This window comes from Perna viridis, chromosome 3, assembly GCF_037379345.1.
Source record: "Perna viridis isolate PV_CMFRI_1.1 ecotype Kerala chromosome 3, ASM3737934v1, whole genome shotgun sequence".
In the NCBI taxonomy this organism is placed as follows: domain Eukaryota; kingdom Metazoa; phylum Mollusca; class Bivalvia; order Mytilida; family Mytilidae; genus Perna; species Perna viridis.
Genome location: NC_142447.1, coordinates 54,076,610 through 54,087,633, shown reverse-complemented (window position 1 = coordinate 54,087,633; position 11,024 = coordinate 54,076,610). Strand labels below are relative to the sequence as shown.

General features: G+C 32.5%; 1 protein-coding gene across 2 annotated transcripts in view; it reads right to left on the bottom strand.

Annotated features, from left to right (window-relative positions):
* LOC148622918 (furin-like protease kpc-1) overlaps nucleotides 1-11,024 on the bottom strand; it is a 65,522-nt gene that overhangs the window by 5,684 nt on the left and 48,814 nt on the right. Inside the window, exons 10-14 of one of the 2 annotated variants that reach the window (XM_088573265.1) lie at nucleotides 10,863-10,966; nucleotides 9,688-9,811; nucleotides 8,197-8,498; nucleotides 1,986-2,576; nucleotides 316-453 (exon numbers count right to left, since the gene is read on the bottom strand). In XM_088573265.1, coding sequence (XP_088429391.1) covers nucleotides 316-453; nucleotides 1,986-2,576; nucleotides 8,197-8,498; nucleotides 9,688-9,811; nucleotides 10,863-10,966 — 1,259 coding nt within the window. The remainder of the gene's footprint in view (nucleotides 1-315; nucleotides 454-1,985; nucleotides 2,577-8,196; nucleotides 8,499-9,687; nucleotides 9,812-10,862; nucleotides 10,967-11,024) is intronic. The other variant, XM_088573266.1, reaches the window with a different exon arrangement.

Here is an 11,024-nt window from a genome sequence, read left to right as displayed (position 1 = left end):
GTTTGGCTCCAATTGGTCAAGTAGTGTCAGAGTAGAAGAGTTTTGATAAAATTTAATGACAACGACACCAAGTGATGGCAATAGCTCACATGGCCTTCAGCCAGGTGACCTAAAATGATCAGCTTTAACATGGTATGTCAATACTTTTATGTTTTAAAGTTTATGTTTTATACTGATTGCATAAACAGGTTAAGTATTTGATATAAAAACTTTCTACTAAGACAAGCATTGTAAATATACAGGAGGAAAATTAGTGGTGAAATTGAGATAATATTTGTTGAAAGGTAATGATGAACTGTAGACTAAGTGACATACCTATACAGACTCCATTATTGGTGATCCCAGCACATTTATGTGCCTGTTTGATTGGTACATAAGGTGGGGTAAAGTCATTTTTCTTCTGTGGATGGGTGGCTGTCCCCATCATTACCAAACTCCACTCCTTTAGCTGGGCTGTAAAGACAAAACATAATCGTATTATACTCTCTCAGTCAAGCACATTTCAAACCAACAATGGAATCTGTCATCAACAAGCAAGCCTATATGTCATCATAGTGGAATACTGGTAATACTTATTTTTTCTTTTGTTTATTTACTGCACATTCACAAAGTAATTGAAATTCATAAAAAATGACTACCAGCTGACATGATGAGAACAACCTAAATATATGTACAAATAAATAGAAATCTTGTCTAATTTAGAACTTCATGATGAGAGTAACACAGAAGATCAAAACACATTATTATATGCAACTGATATAGGCACTTAATCATACTAAAGCACTATAATATCTTTCTGTGTGCTGATTCAAAAATTACATTCTAATAAAATGCACATCCTAATAGAAATTTCAGCATTCAGCAAATGATGTTTGTTGTAGGCAAATATTTTGATTTGTTATATTGAAGGAAATCTATTTACACTGACTGTTCAAGGAGAAAATAGATGTTTGTATTATTTAGCATGTGGAAAAAACACTGAAATCTGTAAGTTCACAAAAATTACTTTTTTTCCACAGCCACAATACATATGAATAAAAATTGTCATTCAGTTTTATAAATGCTCTAACTTAAAAAAAAATATGCAAATTATTTTCAGTTTTTCAGTTTCAACAAAATTTCATCCCAAGTTTACATCAATTAAAATGTTGAGCAAAGCAAAAAAATGGTTGCAGTCTTAATATGATGAAATACTTAAAATTAATATAACCTGGCTCTTAGGATTAAATATTATATATACTAAACCTGCAATTCAAAGCATAATTTTGGAAAGCCCTGCATATAATACATAATTGAGAAAAATACACACTAAAATATGGTACACACGCCAACAACTACAGTTTTCAATTTATTACAAGTTCTATTGCTTAGCAATCACAAGAGTGTGGAGCAGTCCAAGACTTTTTTAAGAATGGTAAAAATAGTACATCTAAATATTCTCTGGTTTACAGTCACAACAAGAATTAATAACTAAAAGCAAAACGACAAAGTTTATAAAATAATATAAAAAGTGCAAAAAATGAATATAAAGAATAAAAACTGATGTTCAGCACCGGTAAGACACAACTGCAATTTAGCAAACATTTAAAGCTGATTAAAAATGACTTTAAAAGAATAACAAATGATTTGTTTACTTTCGATATTGGTTCACAGAAAATATGTATAGAAAACCTTGCAAGGAAAAGCTAAATACGATATAAAAGGTGCAGGTCTTAAAAGCAAAAACATATACCATTGAAATTGAAGCATCATCTGAAACATAACATTTTAATCAGCTCTAGAAACACAAAACATGAAAAACATACACAACATGCTGTAAAAATATTAAGTACAAGGGATCATTCAACAACATTTCAAGAACCACAACTCACAACACTGGTCAATCAAGGGAAACAACTATGTAAAATATCAGGCTAGTTGTTCCCCTTAATGTCACTAGAACTATGAACAACACTGTCATGCCAATATATGAAGACATTGCTTGCCTGGTGTCATATTCTCTCGTACCATCCTCATGTATTGCAGGGCTGACATATTTTTCTTTTTCGCAAGGGTCTCAAAAATACACATGTGGTCTTTGCTGGGAAAATCATGGTTCCCAAAGAAAGCATCATTGTAGTGTGTGTTTCCATGAATGTTTCTGTTATTATTGTGTGAGAATATGTTTTTGGCAAAGAATGGAGGTTCTGTAGTTGTTGTAGTTGTGGTTGTAGCAGTAGTTGTAGTAGAAGTAGATGTAGAAGTTGTTGGTTTTAGTTGATAGTACTGATGGTTGTTATAGTTATGGTAAGAATTGGGATAATTTAACCTGCTGCTATCTTGATTTCTCTGGGGATAGTAATAATTCTGCTGAAACTTTTGCTGGTTATAACCATAATTTTGTTGACCTTTGTGAGTATTGTAGCCATAGTTTGATTGGCTTCTATGATTATTGTAACCATAATTAGTCTGAGTTTTATGATAACTGTCGTAATAGTGGAAAGGTGTTTTTTTGTGACGGGATTTGGGGTTATCCAGTGGATCCCTATCTGTTCCATACAATACAAGTGTCCACTCCTTTAACTTAGCTCCTCGGACTGTAAGAAAAAAAGACGGACAAAACAACATTAGTGACAATAATTGACGTACATTGTGGGATGACAGTACTTTAACAATATCTGGAAAATACCACAATACATGCTCCTACAATATAAATATAAAAACTTCATGAAATGTTTGGAAAATAAAACAATCATTGTCTTCTACTGAATAATAAAAGAAAAAGATGGAACAAAAACAGACCCCTTTAATTATATACCCAAACTTAACAAGTGGGGATATCAAAATGATAGAACTGAAAAGCTAAAAACTAATAATACAAAAAAAAATAAATCTTTCAATGAAAAATTTTCACTAATTGCATCAAAGAACTTGTTACATACAAAATGATGAACAGGATAAACAGTCTACAAATCACTAAATACAAAATAATGCTAAAAGCTCTCATGCACTAATATTACTAAATTTTGGGTTTATATTTTAGGAAGTGTTTCCATAGAAAATGATCATCAAACAAAAAATTACATTCAATGAATTTGTTTGCAGTAACTGTAATGCAGTACATGACTGACATAAAAAAATTGTGTTATTATCTATTACTTATTTTCACAAAGCTCACACCCCTCTTCAATTGCAACTTTCATTCAACTCTCTCCCTTTGGAATCCACTGACATTAACAATATTTCTACATGCACATCTACATTTAATGTACAATGTTCAAATAAAAACTCTGAATGGTTTAAGAGGAGTTGCCCTTACAAGGTTTTAAAATGTAAAACCTTTTAAGTTGGATTGTCTCCCTTTTGAGTCCCCGAACAGCAACAATATTCATTCATGTTCATCTGCATATGATGCCCAACCTTCCTATAAAATTTTATAAAATCCATTGAATGGTTAAGAAGGACTTTTGCTCGATAAATCTACTGCCATCCAAAACAACAGTTATTATGAGTCATATCTACTGCACTCCTAAGCATAACTTATCACATGTCATACTTACTTCAGTCCTTAACACCAGTCATCACATGTCATATCTATTACAGTCCTAAACACCAGTCATCACATGTCATATCTATTACAGTCCTAAACACCAGTCATCACATGTCATATCTATTACAGTCCTAAACACCAGTCATCACATGTCATATCTATTACAGTCTTAAACATCAGTCATCACATGTCATATCTATTACAGTCCTAAACACCAGTCATCACATGTCATATCTATTACAGTCCTAAACACCAGTCATCACATGTCATATCAATTACAGTCCTAAACACCAGTCATCACATGTCATATCTATTACAGTCCTAAACATCAGTCATCACATGTCATATCTATTACAGTCCTAAACACCAGTCATCACATGTCATATCTATTACAGTCCTAAACACAAGTCATCACATGTCATATCTATTAGTCCTAAACACCAGTCAGCACATGTCATATCTATTACAGTCCTAGACACCAGTCAGCACATGTCAAATCTCCTACAGTCTTAAACACCAGTCATCACATGTCATATCTATTAAAGTCATAAACACCAGTCAGCACATGTCATATCTATTACAGTCCTAAAATCAGTCAGGACATGTCATATCTCCTACAGTCCCAAACACCAGTCAGCACATGTCATATCAATTACAGTCCTGAACATCAGTCATCACATGTCATATCTATTACAGTCTTATACATCAGTCATCACATGTCATATCCATTACAGTCCCAAACACCAGTCATCACATGTCATATCTATTACAGTCCTAAACATCAGTCATCACATGTCATATCTGTTACAGTCCTGAACATCAGTCATCACATGTCATATCTACAGCCATCCCAAACACAAGATATTTTACTTCATATCTACATCCATCCCAAACATCAGATCTCATGTCATTTCTACTGCTGTCCTTAACACCATATATCAAATGTCATATATATTGTCAGCTATCATATTTTCTAATTAGAAACTGGAAAATTTAAATGCAGCCTTGAAGGGGAATCTTGTCCAATTACATATTTGTTTATATTGCACTATATACAAAAATCACAAATTTCTATTGGATAAGCATTATGTGTTATTTTGCTCTTTTCCTTTCGAGCTCTGCCCCCTAAAAAATGATTGGTAGTTCTGCTATACCACCCTCATCACAATATATCTCCCTCCTGACTGGAAATGCCTTTCCTTGTCCATAAACACATCCTTTTCATTTTAATTTAAAGTTACTTGAATTGGAAAATTGAATAGCAGAAGTGTTCTTTTCTGTAATTTACATTTATTTAAGTGTTAGAATACTTATAAATGTCATTCCAGTTTAAAATTCACTGTATGTGAGGTATTGCAACAATTACAATGGAGTTTCTTAAATGGTTATGCACATATGCATAAAAGCGTATAAAAACGGGTATTCAGTATAATGCAACACATCTTACCTGCAGCAGAGGGTAACAAACCGAGCAACACAATCAGAAAATATATCACCCTGGACTAGGTCTCAGATGACATATCTACCTTGTGAGTTACTTCAGCGTATCACCCTCTACCGCAGGCAATATGTGTATACTAACATAAAATTTAACTTTATTTGTTTACCAATCACTGCAAATCCACCACATGATTAACAAGAGACTCCCAGGAGCCTGAATCGCTAACCAGGCTAAATTTTTGCCTCTCATGGGCAATAACTCTATTGAGGAGTTGTCCAACAATTTTGATTCATGAAGACTATGGTAGAACTTTTCATAAGGATCATTTCAGCAATGAAAGTTTCTTTGTATCTATTAAAGTGTCAAGATGTTGGCTGAGAACTGTTAAAAACCTCATTTTTCACCTTTCAAGGGCAATAACTCTAAAAAGAAGTTGTCCGCCAAGTGATAGCAATAGCTCACATGGCCTTGGCCAGGTGAGCTAAAAAGGGCAATAACTTCAACATGACTTAGGTCTCACTAACCACTCCCAGGTCAAATGGCCACCCCCTATGTAGTATCAAAAACACACTGAACCTAGATATATGCAGTATTAGTACATTATTCATTTGTATTCTGATCAAGAGTAGACAAAATAAAGCCGAGAATGTGTACTTTAAAATCATATTTGTAATTTACTACAAAAGTGTATGAATATTGTTTACATGTGTGAGTAAGTTGCCTCCATTCTGTCAGTTAGCAGAAAAGGAAAAATTGTGGATTTTCAGTATTATTTATGCAAGTAAGTTTTGTGAAGAATTTCCACGATCATCGTACCATTAGCATAATGATTTTGTCATTTGAAAGCCTTATTTTCCAAGCTTTGCAATGGTATGCAACTTTAAGTTGACATTGGTCCTGGGAATTTACAGTGAAACTTTGAACAGTCCTTTTTTAACATGTAAAGTAATGGAAACATTAGAAGTGGTCAGTGAGGCCTAAACAGATTAATATAAAAATTTGATAACAAACAGATCTCATCATGCTGAACACTTCTACCCATGTCAGAATTTGGCTAAACCTAAAGGTTTGGAGATACATTGTATATGCCAAAAATTACTGTTTGACCACTACATTCTATTTTTAGAAACAGTGGCCATGTTTTTCAAAGGATAAAAAATCCCCACAACAGTTCTATGCACAATACCCAAAGGAACATTTATACCAAGTTTGGTTCCAATTGGTTGTAAAGTAGTGTCACAGTTGAAAACTTTTTAAAAATTGTTAATGACGACAGACAATAAGTGATTGTAACAGCTCACACATCCTTTGGGCCAGGTGAGCTAAAAATAAAGTGCACAATTATATTGGGTAAGTTGATTCTAAAATTCTCTCTATGTATAGAATCTAAAGGGCCGCCTGAGTCTTGATAAAGAGTTTCAATTTATCATTTCTATTATACCCAAATAAACCTTGATTATGACACAAAGACCAACTGAAGATCATATTAAATATTTCCTAATGCTGTTGAAAATACAATTGGTCATACCTCTGATATACACATATTATTGAATATAAATTAATTCTTTTCTGCCCTGTACTATAATACTCAAATCCGGCATTCTAAGTCCTAATTAAAACATATCATTATTTGATGCTTCCTGAGCTGTTTACTGTAGAAGCAACAAAACAAAGTTCTATATAACAGGCTCCAATGAGCCTGAATGGCTCATCTTGTTGAAATTTGCCTTCCAAGGACAATAAATTTAACAAGAAGTCCAACAATTTTGACTCAAGAAGACTTTGGTAGCACTTATCATAAGGATCATTTCAGCAATTGAAAGTTTCTTTCTGTCTATCATAGTTTTCAAGATATTGGCTGAAAACTGTAAAAAAAAATTTTGCTAACCATAACGTTTGGAGATATATGTGAAATATAACTGTCTGACCCCTATGTTCTATTTTCAGTAACAGCGGCATGTTTTTCTACGGATAAAAAATCCCCATATTAGTTCTATGCAGGATACCAAAAGAAACATACAAACCAAATTTGGTTCCAATTCTAACAACTTGAATTTATTAGGATAATTTTAGTATGATACTAATGTTAATGAGGCCGGGATAAGGTACCAGTACTTGATGTTTTTGACTAACAAATGTGCAGATTGCAAATAAAAGATTAAAAATTAAAAAAAAAAAAGTTTGGTTCCAATTAGTGAAGAAGTGTCAGAGGAGAAGAATTTTGAAAAATTGTTAATGACGCCAAGTGATGGCAAAAAAAGGTAAGCTAAAAAACAAAGAAAACTTAAAAATAAAAGCAAATCGTAATTGTCAATGAAAGAGAGCTCCTTTCCAAAAGGACAAACATTGGACCAAAAAAATAAATTACATCCATCACAGCATATTTGAGTTAATGGTTTCACATGTGGACAGGCTTACCACAGTATACCATAATGGGTCCCTCAAAAGACAGGAGTATGAAAATAGAATCCATGGAGAACCTATATGTGTCCTCAATCTGACAACATATCATGACAGATGTAGCCACATACTATGTGACTGGAAGGACCAAAACAATGTCTTCTCACGTAAGTGGGAAAGACATAATAGAGATTTTCTTTTACAAAAAAGAAAATCCTGAATTTCTGAATACATATTTATATCTTGACTTTCCAACAATTATGAAAAAAACACATAGTACTCTATGCTGCAGTAACATATTCAATCAAGCTAAGCACATGCTAGCATCAAGCACTTTTTGTCTACTTTCTGTGAACCATCCTTTTGATTAATTTAAGAAATCACACAACATAGACCTCCAGTAACATTATAATCTCTCCACAATAATCAAAATATAAAATCATATAAAAACATCAACTAAAAAGCATAAGAAATAGGAAATATCAAAATAAAAAAAATAAATTACACAGAAGAATAAATTAAACAAATGTATTATAAAAAATCTTAAACTAAGCAGTAGTGGACTAAAATATTCAAAAAGTCTTCACAATGTATACAATTTATGGTGCTTCCCACTGCTTAGAGCAAACAGCAAAAGATAAGTACATATAAAATAAAGGCATTTTACCAAGCATGCAGCTTAAATCACTATAATACTTCAATGAAAAAAAGAATCAGGTTAAATAGTTCTAGATTTATACATGTAAATGCTATTTAGTGGACTTGTTTCATTGATGCTACATATTCTAAACTAAAAAAAACACAAGAAAGCAGATAAAATTCTTACAAGAGCTAGCTCCATTTTCTATTTCCAATGTCCACGTTCCTTTGGCAGGTTCTCCCCAATTATGTGTCGTCATGAAAGCCCAATTATTAAACCCTTCCCTAGAGTTATCATGTGCACGCCGTGCCAGCAGTGTGGATCGTGTCCCTCTTGGTGAGGTCAGAAATATCTGAATTTCCCCTCTACGGGAAGCAGTAAGTGATATTCTAGCTTGGACATGTTCTAAATACTTAACATGATCCACCACTCCTTCACAACCATCTGTGTCTAAGTAGACTGTTATCTTCCCATTCATAGGAATAGGTCTGCAATAAATTGAATGTTTCACAATAAGATACAGAAATAGGTCTGAAAGGAATGTCTTTTATATCTAGTTCTCTGTAAATGAAACTAAAAAGAATACTAGTACATGTAGTATTAATTGATTCTTGCAAGTTTATATCAACACTAATTATCAGTGAACATTTGTATCTTGCATAGAGTGAAAGTACTGAACTCCTTACTAATCATGGATCAAAGACTGAAATCTTCTAAGTTGCCAATATTCAAATATTCTAAGCCACTAATTTTGACTTGCTTTCAACATACAGGTGATTTCAATGCTCTACTAAACTTAACTCCCAATCAATCAGTGATCTTATCATTTTCACCATAAACCCTGGCATAGATATATGTATGGACTTGGTTTCGAAATTAAAAAAATCACGAATTTTGGTGAGCTGAAATTTGAAGATTTTAAGTCAATTAAAGGAAGACTATGCAAGGTATGATTGATAATCTTTTCCATCACAAATCTTTTGACGTCATACTTTTGTACACTACTAGCAAAATAAATGTATTCCTTTTTCAAAATATCTTTGATATTTTAGAACTATATTGTGTTGGTTTTAAAAGCTCATTAGAGCTTGTGTTGTAAAGTTTTATATGTACCAACTTAAAATAAAGCTTTTGAACTTTGAACTGTTGTGTAACATAACAGTTCATGGTACTAACTCAAGAGAAGTTCTGATAAGCTCTGTTTCAAATCAGGTGACTTTGTAACCGTGATAAGCCAATGTTACTCAATCAAAACTCTGAGATTAGGTTCCTCAACTATTTAACAGAAAGTTAAATGCTAACTGATCATTTCATCTTTTCATGTAAACTACCCACTCTCATACAAGTAAAAAAAACACACATAGAATACATGTACACATATACATGTACACATATGGTATTTATGAAGTACATTTTGATTTGGTATGAAGTTAGAAATAATTGTTCTATGGCACCTATCTGCATCATAAGGTGGTGTAGTAATATATAATTATGCAAATCATATACAAATGTTCAGTAATAAAATTACAAGTGCAAGAAGTCGTTAACAATATTAGCAACTCCACACATTTGACTTCACATTATGTAAAATTTTGTAAAAATGCATCCTTTTTTCAATTTGTCTTATAAATATCAGAAACTATAGTAGTGTAAACCAAATGACTGATGTCAACCTACTTTTCACGATCATGATCCCTTGATCTGATCTCACATATATGTTGTGGTGGCACATTTGTCCAGTTTTTGGCAAGAGTGACCATGGCACTAGCATCCATCAAACCATAACCAAAGGAATGACTTACTGTTAAAGAAAAATCACAAAAATATTATCTCATAAGTGGCTGCTAAGTAGAAATAAATATTAATTGCTTTATGTTACAAAAAAAACTAAATTTTATTTAGATAATCAGCTGTGTGTACTTTTTTATGATATAAATGTTAAGATCTGCCTCTTTTTAAAATAATGTGCTGGGGATGTCAGTCTGTAGTTCCAACACGTTTTGAAAACTTAAACTTAACTTACTTGAGTTTTTACATTTAGTATGGTAGTTATATAATGCTATCTCACCTTGTACTATTTTGTCATTAAGGTTTCAACTGTCAGGGCACTGTTATCAGTCAAGCCACATATATGTTATTGAACTATTAAATAATTGTTTGTAGCAGGTGACAGGCCAGACAAAGAAGAAGTAGTTAGTGAAAGAAAGTAAGTATATGTACCAAATAATGTAAAGTAACCTGTAGATAATGTAAAGTACCCTGTAGCAGATAATGTAAAGTGCCAGTAGAAGATGTAAAGTACCCTGTAGCAGATAATGTAAAATGCCAGTAGAAGATAACCCATACATATTGTAAAGTAACCTGTACCAAATAATGTAAAGTAACCTGTACCAGTTAATATAAAAAAAACCTCTGTATCAAATAATGTAAAGTATCCTGTCCCAGATAATGTAAAGTACCCCATAGCAGATAATGTTAAGTAACCCATAGAAGATAACCTGTACATACTGTAAAGTAACCTGTATCAAATAGTGTAAATTAACATGTACCAGTTAATGTAAAGAGTCATTTATCAAATAATGTAAAGTATCTTGTCCCAGATAATGTAAAGTACCCCATAACAGTTAATGTAAAGTACCAGTAGAAGATAACCTGTATATACTGTAAAGTAACCTATATCAAATAACCTAAAGTAACCTGTACCAGATAATGTAAAGAATCCTGTAACCTAATGTAAAGTAACCTGTACAAGATAAGTATTGTACACTGTAGCAAATAATGTAATATATCCTACTGCAGATAATGTAAAGTATCCTAAGTTTCAGTAATCTGTTATATAACTGTACACCTACCACTTCTATTGACACCATTCATTATCCAATCAGCTGCTTTAAGGTTACCTTTCTTGGATGTATGTACAACTATATGCTGCATATCTCTCCATGTCAAATTACGACTGAAAGCAATGATTAACAGTGATTTAACAATTCAAATGATGTTTAAAGGAATTGTTG